The 20,593-nt window shown below is 38.5% G+C and overlaps 1 protein-coding gene across 7 annotated transcripts in view; it reads left to right on the forward strand.

The window, feature by feature from the left end:
• Window positions 1-20,593, forward strand: part of cfap221 (cilia and flagella associated protein 221) — a 35,615-nt gene that overhangs the window by 4,710 nt on the left and 10,312 nt on the right. For 3 of the 7 annotated variants that reach the window (XM_015030859.1, XM_015030858.1, XM_015030852.1), the window contains 24 exons: window positions 293-490; window positions 571-671; window positions 769-855; window positions 939-1,034; window positions 1,109-1,209; window positions 1,333-1,436; window positions 3,060-3,219; window positions 4,763-4,874; window positions 4,972-5,062; window positions 5,232-5,343; window positions 5,538-5,625; window positions 7,017-7,106; window positions 7,587-7,682; window positions 8,229-8,316; window positions 8,397-8,479; window positions 8,751-8,831; window positions 9,919-10,047; window positions 10,118-10,237; window positions 10,325-10,410; window positions 10,492-10,564; window positions 10,788-10,852; window positions 12,433-12,528; window positions 12,631-12,744; window positions 13,358-15,041. In XM_015030859.1, the coding sequence (XP_014886345.1) occupies window positions 334-490; window positions 571-671; window positions 769-855; window positions 939-1,034; window positions 1,109-1,209; window positions 1,333-1,436; window positions 3,060-3,219; window positions 4,763-4,874; window positions 4,972-5,062; window positions 5,232-5,343; window positions 5,538-5,625; window positions 7,017-7,106; window positions 7,587-7,682; window positions 8,229-8,316; window positions 8,397-8,479; window positions 8,751-8,831; window positions 9,919-10,047; window positions 10,118-10,237; window positions 10,325-10,410; window positions 10,492-10,564; window positions 10,788-10,852; window positions 12,433-12,528; window positions 12,631-12,744; window positions 13,358-13,448 (2,421 nt within the window). In that variant the 5' untranslated portion in view covers window positions 293-333 and the 3' untranslated portion in view covers window positions 13,449-15,041. Of the gene's footprint in view, window positions 1-260; window positions 491-570; window positions 672-768; window positions 856-938; window positions 1,035-1,108; window positions 1,210-1,332; window positions 1,437-3,059; window positions 3,220-4,762; window positions 4,875-4,971; window positions 5,063-5,231; window positions 5,344-5,537; window positions 5,626-7,016; window positions 7,107-7,586; window positions 7,683-8,228; window positions 8,317-8,396; window positions 8,480-8,750; window positions 8,832-9,918; window positions 10,048-10,117; window positions 10,238-10,324; window positions 10,411-10,491; window positions 10,565-10,787; window positions 10,853-12,432; window positions 12,529-12,630; window positions 12,745-13,357; window positions 15,042-20,593 lie in introns of those variants that run through there. The other 4 variants (XM_015030856.1, XM_015030855.1, XM_015030854.1 and 1 more) reach the window with 3 other exon arrangements.

The following is a 20,593-nucleotide window of genomic DNA, read 5'->3' on the forward strand; positions in this document are numbered from 1 at the left end:
TGAAATGGCAACACTAACCCCATGTGTAACAGTGGTTTTGGTTAAAACAGTTACTTCTTCTTTTCTTCCTTCCATCCTTTCACCATTCCATCCTTTTTTCCTTCCTTCCTAGTGGATTTTGACTTCTGCAGAAATAAGTCTGAATTTTCTCTCCTGAAACATAGAAAACATGCAACAACAGAAATAATAGTAGTACTAATAAATTTGATCCTATGTGAATAAATACTGCCTTTTTCTGTCTTCTCATCGCTTATTTCTAGGTTTGCCAGTATTATTATTTCTCAACACACAGCAGTCTCCTTGACTCCCCTCCAGCCTTCTGCCATCCCTCTCATGAGGAGGCAGAGCTTACCTTTCTCCAGGATGGAGGTGGCCCCGCCTGTCCCGCAGACGCAATCGGAGATCCAGAAGAAAGAGAGGTCTCTGCCCCTGAGCCAGCTGGTGGAGGAGACCAAGAGCAAAGTCCTCCCAAATCATCTGTTGGATTCAAGTGCGTGCATCAACCCTGTCTCTCTGATGCGCTGCTTTAATTATTTGATTTTCCCATCATGTCTTCATGTTCTCTTTAAGAAATCTACGCCAGACTGAAAGTTAACAGTCACATCGAAGCAGAACCCGCTGAGCTTCACTTTAGCGGCTTTGAGCTTGGGAAGAGTTACACCAAGACCGTGGTGAGGATAACTCCGGTCCAGACAAAAACACCGATTTGTGAGTTGGTGAAGCTCAAATGGTCCTCAGGACTTGATGAAAGCTCTTTTTCTCCATCAGAATCTAATCAACATTTCAAATGCACCGGTGAATATTCATATAATTCCAACCCTAACAAAGCACTTCCAGACAACTTACACCAAAAAGGTATCCCTTGACCTGAATCTACCCTGAATCACTTGTTCTTGAGTCCAGTCAGTGTTGACTCTCGCCTCCTTGTGTGTGCTAAGGACCGGCTCATCCCCGGCCTCGCCTACACTGTGAACGTTGCCTTCTGCCCAGATGATTGGCGTTACTTTAGCGACTGCATCCGTGTTCACTGCAAGGTTAGCGTCTTGTTAAGGTCGACCTTCGTCACACTTCTTTCACCTCAGCGTTTTCCAACTCCTCTCCTTTTAAGGATGAAGAGAACCTGTTAATTCCAGTCCATGCTTATCCTGTCATCAGTGACCTGCACATCCCCACTCACATCGACCTCTCCGCCATACCGCTCGGACAAAGGTGTGTGTGGAACGTTTTTTTTTTTTTTTTTACCTTCCATCTGCCCGGACTATATCGCTTTGAATTCTTCAATGCAGCTAACCTTGGTTTTAAAATCTTCTTTTTCTTCTTCCCTGTCTCCAGTGTTGATCATGTAATTCCCCTGAGATGCAGCTGTCCAGTTGACTTTGAGTTTCAGGTGTGCATTATTCAGCCACATGATGCCTACTCCATCCACCCCGTCACAGGTAAAGATGTGTAAAATTGCTTAATTTCATCTCAAAGACGATCAAAAGGAAATAATGAAAAATACGAACACCACACTTTTAATTATCTGTGGAAGAAAACTATCACTCTTCTTATCTTATGCTGATCTGTCCAAAAAAAAACAAAACAACAACAACAACAAAAAACAGCAAAACACATTGGAGTTTGTGGCTATAGTAATGAAAGTTTATTTTTAACTTTAACTTACTTTTAGCCCTCCAGATTTAGAATCCAGCCACTAGACAAAGCAAGTGCTTTCATTGCTTTCCCCAATCTTCAGAGCCATGTGTTGTGTATTATATAAGCATTTGCAGGACTTGAAGGGTCCCTCCAGTTTCCACACGCTGCCACACAGCAGCAATCGGTTGTCTGGAAAGCATCACAACAGATGGCGGAAAAAGCACTTGGGATCCGGATTACAGCTGGCTTAACTGTTGGAACGAGAAGAAGAAAGATACAAATGAGTTTCAGTTTTTTTTTTCTTTTTTTTTGGACATGCCGATATGGGCTCCCTCTTTTCTCCTTATACAGATAACAGCACTGCTTGAAAACACACAATAGTGGTAGGTTGACCTTATGGTTCAGTTTTCACTATCTTCTTCAATCCCTAAATAGACGGGAGACAGGAAGGTAGCATGATAAAAATTGACTTTAAAGCAAGAATCTCTCTTTATCATCTTCTAAATCCACTTATGCATTGCAGGTACACCCTGGACATGTTGCCAGGTCAATACAGAGCAAAACAGAAACAAACAGGACACATGCATCAACACAAACTGACTAAAGGAAAGCTAGAGTCGCTGATTAAACTAACAAATATGTAAAACACGTTACAATTTTACCCAAGTCCACATCCGTTTTATTTCCATAATTATAAGTATATTAAATCAATTTATTTCCCTTGGAAATTCAGTTCTTTTGATGAATTATGGAGTGAAAAATTAATAAACATTCTCAAATCTCACAAAAAGTTTTCATATTACTCCCTATTTGCGTTAATTGTAGTTCAGATCCGTGTTGGTGCCAGCTCATTTTAATTGATCAAACCAAAATATGAGTTTTCTCAGGCTGGTAGATTTTATTTAACTGAGTCAAATTACCACATTATTAAATAATATGAAGATATTACAGAAAGTAACTTGAAATTATTGGGTTTCATACTGGGTACAAAAAGCCCTGAAGGCTGGCGCTAGGCAATGCGCGGCGAATACAAAAATCCTTTTTGTATCTGAAAAAGACCAAAAGTACAGAGTGGTGAATGTATTTGATGCATACTTTGTATAATAAAGACATAACCTTTTTATCTTTTTCTTTGGCATCGAACCAGTTTAAATAATAAAAAAAGAAAGAATAAGAGAGAATGTTAGAGATTTTTCAGACTCCAATGTCTGTGAACAAATCTCTAAGCTAAACTAAGCTTAGTTTAGCTTAGTGCTAAACTAAGCAACTAAGGTTGCTTAGTTTAGCACTAAGCAACCTTCAAATAAATCTGTTTTACTTTAACCAGAAATGCTAGCACATAGCATGTAGCTAAAACAAACAGTCAGTATCTTCATAAAGTCAGCGACGTTAGCCTCAGATCACGTGCAAACCCTATTTTGCAGGTGTGATACCAGCCAATGGGGAAGTCCTGCTGACCGTGACGTTCTGTCCTCTCCAGTATGAAACGTCTCAGTTCACCTTCCGACTGGTCGTCTCACAGTTCAACACCAAGCCCTACTTGTGCACCATCACCGGGTTCTCCAGGCCCAATTTACCTCTCAGGTAAAGCAACCAAAAAACGATGCATACGTACAGCATCTCAAAGTTTGAGATTTGTTAAGAATCTCAAACTTCTCAACAAAGTATTGGGATGTAAACACTGAGAAATAATGAGGTTGAACTTTTAGTTTATGTTTTTCTACTCTGTGTATGTGTGTGTGTGTGTGTTTGTGTAAACTTGTGGTCATGAGTATTGGATGTCCCACATAAATAGTTAAAATGATTTCTTTCTTTTCTGTTGCTCTTATGAAACAATAAAAACGTTTCGAGGTTTTCCGAGAGCAAACTGCCAATAAGACAAGTCTGAGGCGAAAACACAGATTCTCCGCAAATGGCTTTGTGTGCCTGATTAGAGCATCCCATTCATTTCTCCAGCTAGCATAAAAAACCTAATGTTTAATTCTGCTCCCATGAGAATGATGGTGCCATCCATCACGCAGCAGTAGCTTCTTCCACCTCACTGTCTGCTGTTATCTTCCCCAAAAGTTAATAATTCATTGGGAGAGAAAAAAAAAGCGTGCTAGCTGCTGCAGTGATATCAGAATAGATAATACTTCTTAATGGATGTTTAGCATAAAACCCCCCCCCCCCCTCCGTCTCTCTGTCTATGTTTGTTGTTTCCCACAGTGGAACCAAATGATAGATAAGACATGTGCATGTGAAATACCCCAAAAAATAAATATCTAGACCTTGAGGCTGAATCAATGTTTGATTCTGCCTGTTTGGTGTCTCTCCAGAATGACTTATCTGACATGGATAAAGATGTTTTTACAACAAACTAAAGATTATCCAGTCATATTTTAATCACCGTGATTCAGTTCTGCATTTTTGCATTAATGTAATCAGGCTCGTACGACACTCTGCTGACACTATGTAATAAATCTGCGATCAATTTTTCAAGGAGGCTGTTGGATTATAATACTTTATCAGACGTTGTTTCATAAAGGAAAATGGAGAATAAGCCATAAAGAGGTGAATTAATCATAATCAGTATCGACATTGCAATATTTAGAGAATAAATCATCCAGTGTTTTTCTGATGTAATGCAGCTCCATGTTTAATGATTTATCTGAATATTTTGTCACGCTGGACTGATTATGCAACTCATATTGAATTGAATTTTTTTTTTTTTTTCCATCTCAGTTTGTCAAAATAGTTGACAGCTCCTAAAATTCATACATTCAGTTTGTAATATTTGTTTAATTTGAGATTTTCTGCTCTGTTTGCAACTTGTTTGACCTGTTTGAACAGCTGGCATTAATAATTCTTATAACTTATAAAAGTGAAAATATCATCTGTAAATTTAAAGTGAGTGTTGGTATTTATGCAATAAAAATGGACTGAAAAGTCAATAAAAATGCAAAATACATTTAAGTTGTAAAGATGAGTGAACACGGATTCTCCAACAAGACACTGCAACTTTTGCCAACCATGTTTGTCTCTTAAATCCAATAAAGTTGCTTATTAAGTTGCCTTACTTATTTTTATTATTCAAACCTTTAGACTCCAGCTTTGTTTTTTTTGTTTTTATGTATATTTTTGTTAGAACACCACATGTCAGATTTGAAGCCCCCGTAGGAGACGGAGCTCGTCCTTCCCTACCATCTTCTGGACGTAAAAGCAAGCAGACCTCAGTCAAGGAGGCCGACAAATTAAAGGTTCCTATTTAGTACATTTTTCTCTTTATTATTTAATTTTTTGATCTATACATTTCTTTGTCTTGACAAGATTTGTTGTGCTGTTTCTTCTCTCTAGGCAGTAAAAAATGAGGCGGATGTTCCCCAACCATCTCCCATGGATGTCTGTAGCCCTGGAGGGATGGCGAAAATTCTCATCAAAGACACGAGTAAACCAGATTCAGAAGACCTAAACTGCAACCCCAATGATTTTACTCCTAAACCTGACATGGCTGTGACCCTTTAAACAATTGTTCTGTCTCTTATAACTCAATTTGCTTCCATTAAACTGTAACCGATGTCTCTTGCTTTATGTCCTCGGCACTAACGCAACTTCAGCCTTTTCCTGCGGCGGTAAGAAAGGAAATCTAAACAATCAGGTGAAAGAGGCTGTCTTCATGAAAAAGGTTCAGCAGGTTACTGAGGAGGAGCAATACAACTATATCAAATGGTAGGTAAAACTCCAAAACTGGATTTCATCTTAAATGCTGTGTCGATTTGCTGGGTTGGTGAAGTCTTTCTTAATAAACCTCAATAGAACTAAGAAAAGGGTTTCAGAAAATCTCTACATTTGCACATTTCTCCACGCTGTTGTTTGTACTTTTTCCTCCACATGTGGCCATTTCTTCTGTGTGTTGCAATCAGCCAAGTTCATCTAGGTGAGGAGCCAATGTCGAAGAAAAGGCAGAAGCAGATACTGGAGGAGAGAGAGACGGCTCTGCAGGAATACATGGTGAGTTTCAGCAGTAAACAGTATGTGAGAAAGTACACTAATTATTTATAGCATTGAACTTTTTTTACATTTCGTCACGTCATTACCGCAAATTTTAAATTATTTAAAGGGATTTTATGTGAGTGACCTGTGTGTCATTATAGAAGAAGAGAGAAGTAAAATTATACATAGATTTGAAAATATTCTGAAAACAACAACTCTCAGGTTTGATTTTTAATTAAACTAGGTCTGAACTTTAACTAGGGCACTTTTGACACGTGGTATCTGGATGTTTAGGGTCTTTACTGTAATCACAGCAATTCTTTTGTTTGATTTCACATTGTTTTGCTCTTGGTCTTCTTAGGAAGCAGAAGGAAAAGATCTCATAATTTTCAATATTTTTACCAAAAACAAAAAAATCTGAAAAGTGTGGCATGCATTTGTTTTCTGCTTCCCTGAATGATCACATTTTCTGCAGTCTCCGGTTCAAATCAGTTGGGCATAATTAGTGGCATCAAATAACACCATACAGTTTGATATATGAATGATCTTTAATTAAAATTTTGAAAATAATATTTTAAATCCAACATTTTGTTTCAGTTGTGTAAATTACTCCCATTAAAAGTCAATTTAATCTTTATGTTTTCAATGTTTTTCTCTGTTGAATATGCTCTTTATCATCGTGAAAAATGCTTCCGCTTTTAAGTGATTGATTTTATTTAGTAACCATAGAAACAAGGCAAGGTCGGCCAAAGCCAGTTCAGTATTGAAATACGAGTTTTTGTACGGCTGAAGCTTAACAGCCCTTCCTTTCTCATCTCATCGCTGATGCTGTAATCCACTCACACACACACACACACACACACATGCACATGCACAGGGAGTGTTGTCTGTTTTACAGCCTCATATCACAGCACGTTACTTCTATATTTTATGGGAACTCTTGTTTTTATGGGAGGAATGAAATGCTGATTAAAGGCCAGAACACAAACATTTATGCAGACGTACAGTTTTGTAATCTTCCAGGAAGAGTTTTACCACCTGGGAATATTAAATCACTAAATTAGGCTGCCTTATTTCCTGTGACAAGGAGAACATTTCCTCATCAGCCAAAAGATTTTAGGCTTGATGTAGCAGAGAAATATGTTGAAATCCTTTCTTTTAAGTGCTTTTGCAATAACCAAATGCTGAAATGTTGTGTAAATCCCCCCCAGAAACATCTGCTTTATTTGCTATATGCTAAAACTCACTTTTTATTTACACAATTCTTACATTTTTCTTTCAAATCAGACAGAATCAAGTAATGCGTGTGGAAAAGAGAGAGTTATTTGTAGTCTAAACCGTTTATTACACTTTAATTGTAGTTTTATAGACGGAATGCTAATAGTAATCATGTGCTGATTGTGTTAAAGGTAAAAAAAAAAGACGAGAGGCAAGATGAAGACTTCGCTCCCGAGCAGACCCAACTGTCATCGAAACGGATGCTTCGAGATAACGAATGGGTCATCCTTTAGCTTCTCTTTGTTTGTTATGTTAAAATTAAACATTTTAAATTGAAACATTAGAACAACTGAAAACAAGGTGGGGGAGTAACCTGGTTGTTTAGAAGGATGCACCGATCCACTTTTTTCACGACCGATACCGATACAGATATCTGAAGCTTCACTGAATTGATTTAAAACATTTCTTTTTTTTTAAACACACAAATATAAATGTACTGAATTTATACACATTCATTTGAGAACTCTGCACAAGCACTGTATACTTAAATACACCAAAAACTTCACAAAGTTTCTCAAACATGTAAAAAATAAAAAAGATTTTTTTTTTTTTTTCGACATCGGTACCAATATAGATATTGATATCTGATCGGTGCATCTCTATTTATCCATTCCATTATATTCATACTTTTTCCACTGTGACCAATCAGATCTGAGTCCTTAAGCTGTTCTTCTAGTAAAGTTTTCCCCAATCCTTTCCAGAATCAAGATGAAGTACCGGACTTCCAGTCGTACACCAGTATTTCCTGGGACCTGAAACAAAGAGCCCTCACACTTTTCCAGCAGGCAGCTCGGAAGGTATAAGTGCAAAAATCAGGAGTGGACTGTGTGGTATTGTTAGTGGATAATATCTCTCTGTAAATTTTTATGCCAGGACAAAGAAAAAAAAGAAAAAAGTCGGTTTAAATGAATGAAGGCGGATGTCATTTTCTCTGTGTGCCTCATTAGAGGGTTAGCCCCCCTGCAGCCCTGTCACTTTCAGCTCAGTCAGGTGGAAATTTCTAATTGGCTTTAGGTTCAGTCAGGATCCATTAGTGTTCTTATTTATATTAATTACTCTAGCATATAAGCAGACCTCTTTATGTGGCGTCTACAATATAAGATAAGCGAAGGGAAAACTCGATGAAACTAAGATGATTCATTGCTGCTGGCGAGCCACTTTTTTAATTTCACAAAGGTTTCAGTTTGCAGAATGAAACTGATCCGAGTCCGCCGGACCTCATTAGAAGCTTGTTATGGAGAAAGGAAGGAAGCTAAAAGTCTTGAATGTCAGAAAATAATTAAGAGTCAGCATGAAGTTTGAAGTTGTGGCAAATCGGTCACAGGCTCGCGTCTGCCTTCCAGGTGGTGATCCAATGCCGCATGCAGCGCAGACTGGCCTCTTTAAAGAAACTGGTGGACAGTATAAAGAAGGATTCGTCGAAGGGGAACGGTTTGAATCATCTGTACTATTCAGGTAAAAAAACGTCAGGATGACATGCTGCATCTACAGCTAATCTTTTTGTTTCTTAGCTAAGGACAGAGCAAGTGTCATATCTCCAGACGATGTGTTGCCGTCATTTTTCCCAAATTCCCCCCATGAGGACAATTCCACGGTGAGAACGCCTTTAAACTCTGCATAATGTAATACGCTTTTCTTCTTCTTTTTTTCCAGTACATTTTCAATTAAACAGTTTGACATGAAGAAATGAGGCAATTTTCATCCATTACTTCCTGTGGGAAACATAATTGATCCAACAATGGAATCAGCTAGGAAGCTGGGATGCTGGTGCTCTGATTAAATCTTTGATTCAGACGCCCTGCAGAGTTCTGGACCTCAGAGTTGAGTTGAATAAAAATGTCCATTTGTCTTCTTGATATTTCAAGGCTCTTAGGAATTTTGTGGCTCTGCCTGTGGATCCTATCGACGTGACCGTGACAGCACACATTCCTTTCTTCAACCTCCAGGTCAGCACCTATTAAAGCACCTGGCGCTCATATATCACCGGATATGTAACCAGCAGCGTGTTGGATTCTAATTCAATAGTAAGATGATAGAAAGGGTCTGGAGCGGTTTCCAGGTCTAGATAAGGAAGAAAATGTAAGTGAAGGAAAAATATTATAATTCCAAAATGTGTTCCTTTTTCCATATTTTTAGTAATCCACTCATCCAAATTTAAAACCTGACCAAAGTAGAAATATAAGCTTATTTCTTTGTTGATTATAGAAAACTCTAGAAATCTGAAGTATGTGCAGGAACCCTGTCTATATTAATTTTTTACAGCAGCATTATATCGCCATCCTATTTTTTCCAGCTGACATTTGCCAAAAGGCAATGAACACACCGGTCAGGTTGTGAGTTCTTTACTGAGACAGACAGCCATATGCTCCCACACTCACATTATCTTAGCATCAGCGGCTAGCTTAACAGTTATGCCTGTAGACAGGAGCACTGAGAAGGAAACCCAGCAGAGAGCATGTCCGCACCGTCTCCAGGTGGCCTTTACCAACTATTCACCTTTTCATCCTTCACAAAAATAAATGTTCTTCCCTCATTAGTATTTAATGACCCATTAATTGTCTGGTACGCTAGGGAATATTTTAGGTACAACCTTCCTGCTTAGATTTGAAAACAGAAGAAGACTATAAAACAGAAAATCCAACCACATTCATACTGACTGAACGTACAAAGTGGCTGCTTTGTTTTACACGCGGGAAAAGCAGCATAAAGAACCACGTAGAAGTTGATTGTTTCTGCAGGTGTGGATAATATGAGGAAGTGATATGATGTGCTGAAGGACTGTGCATCTAGGAAGTGATATTAAAGAAAGCAGAGTTCATGTGGAGCATTTGAAATAACATATGGCAGGAGGCTCTGATAGCAACATGCAGCCAGAATGATTTACTGTGCTTCTAATCTACAAAATGATTGTCTTTGAGTAAATATAAGGTTTATTTATTTTTTTTTTTTTTTGAGACGATGTGAAGGTAAAAATGCATTCACTTTTTTCTAAGATTCAGGTAATCTAACCATGCTAACGTTGCTGCTGTCCAGGTTCCCCAGCACTACAAGCTGATGGGTTACCAACCCCCTTCTGCCTGGGACGCGTTTAGCTCCTATTATCCCACTACGCTGGCCAGACCTCTTCGTGCTGCACCGCCGGCAACGACGACGCACCGTAATGTAAGAAAAATGTATGTCAGACTCAATATGCGCGTCAGTATGTCTGTCATATTTATTATCTCCCTTTTAGGAAGTGCAGGGTCCAGTCGAAGAGGGAGACAGAATGATGGACATGAAGACTGCTGGACTCTCCTTCACGCCTCCTGAAACTCTCATCAGGCCTTTCAATGCAAACCCTCTCAGAATCTTTGTACGGATGGGATTTGTTGTGACTTCACATCCATTCGTACAGGAAGCACATCCGGCTGATTATTTATTTACTGACATTTTGATTTAGAACCCGACCCCGGGCCTTCAGACCTTTAAACTGCAGCCCAAGTACCTGGAGAGCGACAAGGAGGTTCACCTCTGTGCTCTGCCCAAGTAAACACAGCCTCTCAAACTTACACTGTCGTTTTCATTTTTCTTAAAGCTTCTTACATTCGATTATTATGGTTTGTGTAGGTTTGCACTCTGTGAGAGCAACAGATCTGGCTTAATGCCACTAACTCCACAGGCACACTTTCTTCACTACCAGGTAATTTTCTTTCTTTTTTCTCAGATTACAACAATACAATACATTTTATTGGAATTTAATGTGACAGAAGAACTGGAATTAGCAATTATGTTTCTTTTGATGTCCTTTTTTTATTTTTCTGTGGACCCAATCTCCATTTTCAACTCATGAATAAGGGAAAAATATAGCTTTTTTTTTCTAAAATTATTCAGTTTCATCTTTTTTTTTTCTTTCCTAACAACAGGAAGCAACCAGCATGAACATAAAACAGGTCTTCCTCCCAGTCACCAATATGAGCTCTCCTCGTAGGTATGTGCCGAGTGCTGTCATTTTAACCAGAAGGTTAAAATAGCCTTTTTACCTAAAGAATGCTGGGTAATCTCAGCATCAACTTATTCTGCTTCTGCCTCGTCCTCCGATTTGAAAACAAGAACCAAAAACCAAATTCAGCCGTAACAAAAAGTAAACAAATATTGCATATTTCTCACGCGAAAAACCAAGGCTCCACTTGAAGTCCTACATTTTTTGTTTACGCAATACAAGCTTCCCGCTTTTAGAGGAATTCCTCTGTTTACACGAGCATAATTAGAGATATTTTCATAGCTAATATCATCTTAACAATTGTTGAAGTGAGATGTCTTACATGTCATGTTTCAGACATGTTTTAACTCTCATGTTTATGCCGCTGGAGAGGCTGTAACCCTCCACATCCTTCGTTGTAGTCCCAGCTTCGGTGTTCGTTCCATCATCTGGCACACTGCATTACAGACAACACAGCTCATCACGGTTGTCCCGTATTAATATGTAATGGAGGAGTCCAACATACTCCACCTCCTGCCAGGTCGCTGAATGTCAGATTGTCTGCTTGTAATATATCCACCATTACTCATAACACATTCATAGAGTCAGAGAGAGAATGCTAGGACAGCCTTATACACTATAAGTTGAATCTCAATTTTCAGACATGTTATTTAAAGTCTATAAATTAAATCTCGATGGAAGGAGAGATGAATTCATTCCTCTTTTTGTAGTGCTGTTGTTCATCTTAAGCTCAAGTGTGTCTATTAAAGAATCTGGGTCAGTCTGTATGGAGGCTAACATGGAGAAATAATGATTTATTCAGTTTTCAGCCTAAAAAGACAGGAAGGAAGTGATATTTGATGTAGCGTGTTAGCAAACACGGCTCTGGTTTGTCCTGTTCTCCTTTTGCACGCTATTCTGTGCAAACACTTTCTTCATCTGACCGTTCTCCAGATAGCAACAGCGTGTGATTTACAGTGTGATTTACACTCATCCAGCATGATGGAGGCTCTTGCTTTAGGTACCAAACTGAACAGTTCAATGCCGATTAGGAAGAAATGAGGGTTCACAATGTTTTTAACTCGCCTTTTAAACTTTACCTTTAATAACAGTGCAATCAGTAATACTTTTATAACAAATTTATATCAGTAATGATTTCTTGGTTAATGCCAAGTTGTCATAACAAAGACATTTTGAATAATGTCAACTTTGTATTAAAAGTGTCATAATTTACTGAATGACGTTTTATGACAACAGTCATAACTATTCATGAAGGCTTATTCATGTTCATGACATGTGTTATGTCAGTCTTATTCAACCCCCTTCAAATAAAGAATATATTAGTGCATAATATATATGCACTAATATACAATTTTCTTTTGTACATTTGTCTCAATAGAGGTCTTAAATTTCATTTGTAATGGTCTTCAACAGTTTTGAAATTTGAGTGGGTGAAACCTGCAGAAATGCCGTTCTTTGTGTTGCACAGACTCCTGACGAAACGACAAATCCCACAGCTTCTGTGCAGAGTGAGATTTTAGACATCCATTTTCACAGGATTATTATATATTTGCATGTTTCTCCTGCAGGTCTGTCGACTACGACACAGACATCCTTCCTCTCTCTGCCCCTCCTCTTCTCCCTGGCCCCCCCAATGATTATCATTTGCAGCTAACAGAGACCTCGTAAGCCCCTCACATCGTTGTTTACACACCACACCGCCTCCAGGTGAGCCCCTCCCTTTTCCCCTCCACCCATGATGTCATTCATGTAAAACTGTGTTGCAGGTGTGAAGGTCCGGGAATCCAGCTGACGCCAGAGATGATCTCAGCCGAGTTCCAGTTGAGGAAAGCTCAAACTCCTGTCTCCAGTAGCAACCTGAACATAGGGATAACACCCAGGTCAGTTCAAAGTCAGATTCGGTCCAGCAGAGTCGACAAACTCACATTGAGAAGGAAACACTTTTTTCCAAGACGATAAATACAGATGGGCCCACATTTAAAATAAATTAAAAAAAAAACACGTTTGGTTTTAGGAGGGGAAGCATTCTGCATAAACAAAGCATAAAGTTAACGAATGAGCACATCGTGTAGCTGGAGTTCCTTTCGACAAGAGCTTCCTGGCAGCTGCATCTCACTGGATGATATGCAGAGGTCTTTAACTGCTGTCTAAACAGCGAGGCAGACCTTTTCTTTGTGTTTCATCCTGCAGTGAATCCGCTCCGCCTCTGTCTTCCTCTGACATCTTGTTCATAGGTTGATGTTGTAAAATGTTCATCTCAATCTTATCAAAAAGGAAACAGAACCTTTTATTCATCTTTGGAACGTCTGAGATTGAAATGATAGCAGACTTTGTGATAAAACTAGCTTTTTTTTTTTTTTTTTTTTTAATTTGATATTGCAGCTGAGGAAAAAAAGGTCCGCCTTGTAGAAACGCCGGATGTTTACGGTTTTGAAGTGTTTTGAGCTACCTCTTCTCCTCCCATAATATTGACGTGAAGCTGCTCCGTTACAGGCTGGAGGTGAACTACACATCTGACATCAACCAGATGCAAACAAGACTGATGGCCAGGCTGGAGGAGTTTGAAGAAGAGGAGCTTGAATAAGCAAAAAAAGACGCTGCACACACACACACGCACACTCACACAGACACATCATCTTCAGGAATAAACACTACTGCTTTCCTCCGGAGGCACATTATTCAGCAGCCATCCTACTCAGCCTCGTGCAAGACTCTCCTTTGTCTGTTTTTGCCACTTCTGTAAAATGAAACCCAGTCACTTTGGCGCCCACCTGTAAGGCTTCTTCCTGCCCACTCAGCGTTGCCTATAAGCCTCCCTTCTGAGCGCTCAGAAAGGCTGGAAGTGTGTTATCCCTCCACCTACTTGATCCTGCAAAGGCACAGCCGCAGAACCTTTCCAACATCAGCTCTTAACAGCTTCGCTTTGACCGGACTTTTCAAACTGAATTTTTCAAAATTTCACAATTTCTTTAGGTCTGACAGTGAATAGCAATTGAGATTTTTATTTTTGAGAAAATTCAGCTTTTAATTTGCCCTAAAGCCCTGCTGATTTGCAGCCATCCAGGGACCGGGTGTTATTCCAACGATAATTAGAGACATCAGATCTACATTCACACTTACACGACTGTAAGGGGGAAAAAAAAGGAAACAGCTGAGGTCAGGATTTAATTATCAAAAGAGCTGACAAGCTGTGAAGTCACTGGGATGCAGTCCAGCAGGGCGCACGTGTCACCTGTCGCCCATAGAGGGAGCTCCAGCTCTATGACTCTGACTTAGCTGCTTGTGTTTGCCTTTCAGTGTGTGCACTCACTGTAAAGAAATAAGGTAACACTGAATTGCCTGTTTGTTCTCCCTTGTAGAGAAGCACACAAAGCCACAAAAGCGGTCACATTATTTAGACGTGAGGTTGGATCCAAACAGAAATGCAGAGTCATGCAGCTGTGTGGTTATTCTTTCACATTACATTGAGATGACAGTAGATTGTGTCCTTTTAGACTTTATTTTTTATTTTTTGGGGGCTTCAAAGAACAGTCCTACAGAAAAATATTTTATTTCCTTATTAACAATTATAAAAAAATGTTTTTTGCTTCTTTACTGGTCGAAAACTAAAATACAACAAGTAGGTTCAGCATGAAATTTGGAAACATATCCTTACCACTTGAATCTGTTGGGTTTTTGATATGTTACAACAATTTATTTTATTTTTAAAAAATCTGAAAAGTGTGGAGTGCATTTAAATTTAGCTCCCCTGAGCTTTTTAGATCCACCTTTTTTTTTTTTGCAATGACTGTACTGCTACCGTTTTTTTAGGTATGACACTGTCAGAGACAGACAGGATCTTTGAACACCAGTTTTCAAGCCACAGATTAAATATAATATATTCAAATTAAAGCAGATTTGTTCTAAGCTTCCCCATTAAAGCTCGAGCAGGACGTTTATACTTTTTGGCCTGCTGGAAGGTGAACTTCTGTCCCAGTTTCAAGTTTTTTGCAGCCTCTAACAGGATTTATTAAAGCATTGTCCTGTATTTTGTTCAATATATTAATTCGTTCTTTTAATTCTTTATTTTTTCAGTCAGTGTTACAGAGTTAAAACTTAAAAAGCAGCAATATTCTCTGATCTTATCTATATGACAAAGTACATACAAACTAATAAAGGTTTGGGACAGAAAGACTTAGCAGTTGCTTGTGTGTGTTTTTTAACATTTCTTATCTTACCATTGTCTCTGAAACCCCATGGTGCTGGTTTCCAGCCTGAATGCTAATCCATGCAGGACTTTTTAGATTTTTGAGGACTTTCCTTGTGCAGAATCTCCTTCTGCTGCTCCATCTTCACTTCATCGATCACCATTGGGATCCCTGGGGATAAATCATCAATAAGTCTCCTCTGCTACCTGCTGTCTCTTGATCCTCCTTCCTCAATCCAAAAAGCTGTTTTCTTCTCATTTTGCTAAACTATTGTCCGGCACTTCTCCATCCACGCCAACCAAATAAAGGTTGAATTGTGTTTGGTTCAACTCTGAGTAAAGTCTAACGCTGAAAAACTTTAGGAAGCTAAATCAGTTTAATCTCAGACATAATACTTTCACTCTCAAGGCTGTTTGAATGTACTGTTAAGATTAAATGTCCTTTAAAGACTCTGAGATGAAATTACTTTATTCATGTCTGTGCTTTCAGCTGAAGCTGAGAGTTAAAACGTAATGCTATCCAGTCAGAAATAAAACATAAAAAGCCTTCTTGATATCACATCTACTCTTTCTTATTTATAACAATAATCTTCCTTATGAAAGCCGTGAAATCTTCACTGACAGGTTCCTGTTTACATGAAGCTGTTTGCTGCTTTGTCTTCGTTGGCGGCAGTTTTCAAAGGCCTTGAACCGTTAAACAAGCAACATGACCGAAAGGCTTCGTTTGAATTGCAACAAAATGGACTTTAACTTACTGGAAGTTCAGTACATTTAAATCTGGTACAAAACTTAATGTAAGCATGTAAAGCAATGTAAGATTTATAAGCCTAGAGTTAATAAAAATCTTGTAATATTTCAACCTATTAGAATAACATTATTTAGGGGTTTTATAATTTATTTGGACTCTTCTTTGAAGGGCTTTACTGGCAATTTCAACAGTTTTCAACAATATTTGGATGAACAAGTTGAAATTTAATGCGTATTTAAATTATACTTTCTTAAATACACTAACCTGAATCTTCTACTGAACCTTTTTGGTGTTGAGATTTCTGATTACAGCTGGTCAATAAATAAAATAAAAGTACATATTGGAAATAATATTTCAGACTGTAAGAAAGTGGCTAGCTTTAGCTTTTCCACACTCCATACCGTTTTTCTGAATGACTCATATTGTCTCTGATATCAGATAAAGAGTCAGAACAAGGATATTTTGACTTTAAAAGACAGTGTGGCGTCGGTTTAACAGCAAGTTTCGTCTTCCGCTCTTGCACATTTTATCCGTGTCGCGTGAAAAGCAGTTTTTGTTTGAAAATGCCAAACTCGTCATCTGTCTGTTTCTTATGGCGTTTTCTCTCCGTTCGCTGTGAAAATTGTTAAGTTGCTTGTGAGTGACTCTTTGCAGAAGCACTGTGTTTTCTTTCATTCACTTCGGGGGAAAAACGCAAACACGAGGTTGAGTGTTGCCAATAATTGCCTCCGCTTTAAATGTCAGTCATTTATTTATTTCTTGATTTTTTCCCGTTACTTCATGGATGTTTGGTGCTGCATACCTTCTCAGATGTAGTAATGGACATTAATTACCATTAGCATTTGCAGAGCTTTGTGCTTCTCCGGCTTTGTCTTGATTAGAGCACATTCTTCACCGTAACAATAGAAAAATTTCACTTTATAACCTTCACTCCCACTCTCGTGTTTCCTGTGCTGGATGTCGGTGTTCTGCAGACCCGCTCATGTAGCTGGAAGCAACAGAAAATCCCTGGAATCCTCCCTGAGAGGAGCTTTGCTGAGCTTGTGATGGATTCAATCTGCTGCCTTAAAAAATGACAGCTGATATCAGAAGGTAAAGAAAAAAAAAAGCTGCTTGGAGCTTTTTAGAAATAGAGGAGAAAAAGATGCAGTCACTTTTTCTCGTCGTTTGACAGTAAATCAGACTAAACGCTCTGTGTTCAAATGCCAGAAGATTAAGAGCTTAGATTAATATTCCTATCTAGAACCCAGATAATTATGTCATGGCTTCTGATTCACAACTTTTGAGATAACCAGAGACAAATATGTGCATACATTTATGGTTTTATCTCAAAGAATTGTGGATCTTTATTGCGTGCAGTTGCCATATTCTGAAGAGGTTTCATTCATCTGTGTAAACAATTATATTCAGGAAGAAAATACGATGGAAATGTTCAGCAATCCAGGGATTGTTTTGACGTGAGACATTTAAATCAACAAAGCAAAGGACGAGTGAAACGTGGACTGAAGGACCGCTCTGAGAGGAAGAAGCCACAGCTCTGAAAGCAGCATAAAAAGTTAAATTATGGCTTACCAAACCTTATCTTGGAAATACGTCCCCACGAATGATAGAAACTCAAATTTTAAATGTTTGGCCATAATGACATTTGCTATATTTTGCTACATTTTCTCAATAATTCTTCTGGCATCAAGCAAATATGCATGATTTTGTTAATCTTACCTATTCTGAAGCAGTAAAGTTCTGATTTAATGTCAGACAGTAAAAATGGGAGTTTTGATCTTAGATCAAGCACCTCAATTTGAGAAATCTGCCTTTTAAGCTCAGTTTCTTCTTCACCGAGACAGACCAGAGCAGCGTCTTCACTACTGCAGAGAAAACCCAAATCTGCCCGTCCATCTCACAAAAAAGACACCAAAATACCTAAAACTGCTCTGCTCTGATTGGAGGAGCAGAGTCTTGGGCCCCGTTCCTATAAAAAATAAAAAGAAGAAAATACCCATTGCGCTTTCTGAGTGGATCTAATTTCAGGTATGTCAGAGCAGAAATATGACTCAAATCGACATCTTGGCCCATCCAGGAATCTAAATCTGGTACAGTTCACTATTTGATAGCCTGCAATATGGCTTTCTACATGAAGAGCCATGCGTTTATTCCACCTTTTTGAGGGGTGTGCAGTGTAGCATTAAATAGGCCACCGACACAAACGGGGGGCCGCGTAAATCCCCCCTGACATCTCCGCAGACCGAAATACAAATGTTTATTTTTTGATGGGCGTGGAGGAAACAAACGGCAAATCAAATCCACCTTTTTTCTCTTTGTCCGGACGAGTAGGTAGGCCTTTCCTCAGAGTCGGCATTTGTGAAGGAGGGTTTCAAAACCAGCAGCTTTCATGGCTGTAACACTGGATTTCATGGTTCGGCAGTCACTCTCAGGGTATATTTTCAACATCTGAGCATCTAAAGATAAGAAAATATTCAATAAACCATCTGCAGCTGCTGATCTTCATCAAAAAGGTATTTTAAGTCCAATTTATGCCTTTTGTATGCTGGAGCTGTACTACATGCCGGGATTAGGACCCAAATCACTGCTGCTTCTGAGCTCATCCGGGATTTTACCTCATTAGAGTTTAGTACACAACTGCAGAACATGGAGCGTAGTCGGACATTTGAAAGACAAATGGACAAAATGAGGAGATTAGACATGTCAGGTGAAGTGTGACAACACATTTGCCGTTTTATTGTCGCTGGCAGTTTCTCAGAGACAGACACAAGATTTTCTTTGGTTCAGCAGCTGCGATGCTCCAGACATGACACTTTTTTTGCACTTGTAGGTGGGAGTACTCCTAATAAAGTTTGACAACAGTCAGTGGCAGCGTTGCATAAAGGCTGAGCTTTGAGTCCCTTGTAACCAAATGCGAGACATTTATTTTTAAAGCTTTATTCCTAGTAACAGTTTTGCTAGGTAGAGTGAAATATCCACCAGATACATCCTTCATGTAAAGATAGTAGATTTTTTTGTCTCATTTTTTCCATCGACTGACAATTAATTGCAAAGAGGCCATTTTCTTAAAAAACGTGTTTTCTTTTTTATCAAGGGGGACGACCGTTTTTCACATAAAGGACTAAATTTTTAAAAATATGCTGAATAAAAAAACAAAAAAACATTACATTTAAACTGGACTTTGTGTTAGCTGTATTAAATACCCTTCCATCTTTAATTACATATTAAAGATGGAGGGGTAGCCCCCCAGCAGCCCCCTCTGCTGGATGGCGGTCAAACTACAGCGCTAAAGGAAAGTCTAAGCGGACGTTATTAGTTTATCGAACTCATTTTACTCTCATAAGCTATTAATCATCAAATTGTTATTAGTCGAGATGAAGGGTGAATTGTACCATTGAAGACAGGAAACTTGGACTAAGACAAAAATCTCAATGTGTTGGATAAAACACCCTAAAAAATGTCTGAGCCCGAAAGCTGCATCTTTAGACTGACCTAAAACAACTTAAGAGAATCAGAGAAGCAGTTACCATCTGCTTGTTTACCACTAATTAGCTTAGCAACCACACCAGAAACACTCCGAGGTAAGCTTCAAAGTTTCCCATGTATCTGTCCAATTACTGAGAGAGAAATACTCCATTGTACCCAATGCTTTTTCCAGGGACTATTTGCATCTCTACAAGTGCTCACTCATTTTTTTTTAAAGACTTGCTTTTATCCTCATTTGATTTGCTTTGCATGCAGTGTCATTGTACGACAATTGAAGCTTGTTTTCAGAGGCGACCGGGTCAAGATGAGAACACAAGACAACAAAAGGAGGAGACGTTTCAGACAAGTGGCTCTTTGTCAGCTTCAAAGTCAGCTGTGCAATAGAATAACTCTGAAATTTAGCATAAATTACTCAAAGCTGAAAGTAAATCTGCTCACTTTGTGCTGTTCCTCCAATTAGAGAATGCTCCGTGTTTATTTCAGTCTCTTTAGCATGCTAGCTTCTACAACAATTCAGTGTACATAATTAGGTATCACTGTGTACCTACTTATTACTGCCAAACAGATACTGGGATTCTTCTAATACCTTTCAATTAAACACCTCCAGAGTTTACAATAATGAAGCCGATTCATCCTTTGATCCGTCTTTCCTCGTATAATTAGGGTTGCAGACATGAGACGCATTTCAAAGATGCTCCACGTTTTTCTTCTGGTAAAGAAATTGCTTTAGTCAAACATTTGTTCCCCCTCCACTCTGCATGACCCAAAGTATATAAGTGGTTAGACCAGCGACCATATGACAACCAACTCCACCATTCTTTGATTGGATTGGATTAAAGTCCAGACTTTGACTTGGCCATTTCAAAGCCCTGAAGTGCTTTAGGTGTCGCTCTGGGTTCTTTTATGACCACCTTGGACTAATTTTCAACATTTTTTCAAGCATTTCATACATAAAAAGCAACAAGAGTCTGAAAATCCAGGTCTTAGAATCATTTCTCTTTCGAAATCATGTAAACAATAATTTGAAATCTCTGATTCTTGCACTACTCATTGAAAAATATTGTGCATTTTCAGTCAAGACACTATAAGTAAGATAAAATCAAAATTTATTGTTAAAATTGGAATGAAAAATATAGTGTGAATGTCACTGAAAGTTGCAGGATCTGCCACAACTTTATTAATGTCTTGAAATGGTAATTTTAAATATGCAAAACACATTTTCCAAAAAAAAAAAAAAAAAAACAACAACAACATAACCATAAAATATTAAGAAAAAAAACCCTTATCATTTAAGGCTTTTTGTATTGAC

Source organism: Poecilia latipinna, unplaced genomic scaffold (genome assembly GCF_001443285.1).
Source record: "Poecilia latipinna isolate Pla-1442-1.1 unplaced genomic scaffold, P_latipinna-1.0 Scaffold194, whole genome shotgun sequence".
Taxonomy (NCBI): domain Eukaryota; kingdom Metazoa; phylum Chordata; class Actinopteri; order Cyprinodontiformes; family Poeciliidae; genus Poecilia; species Poecilia latipinna.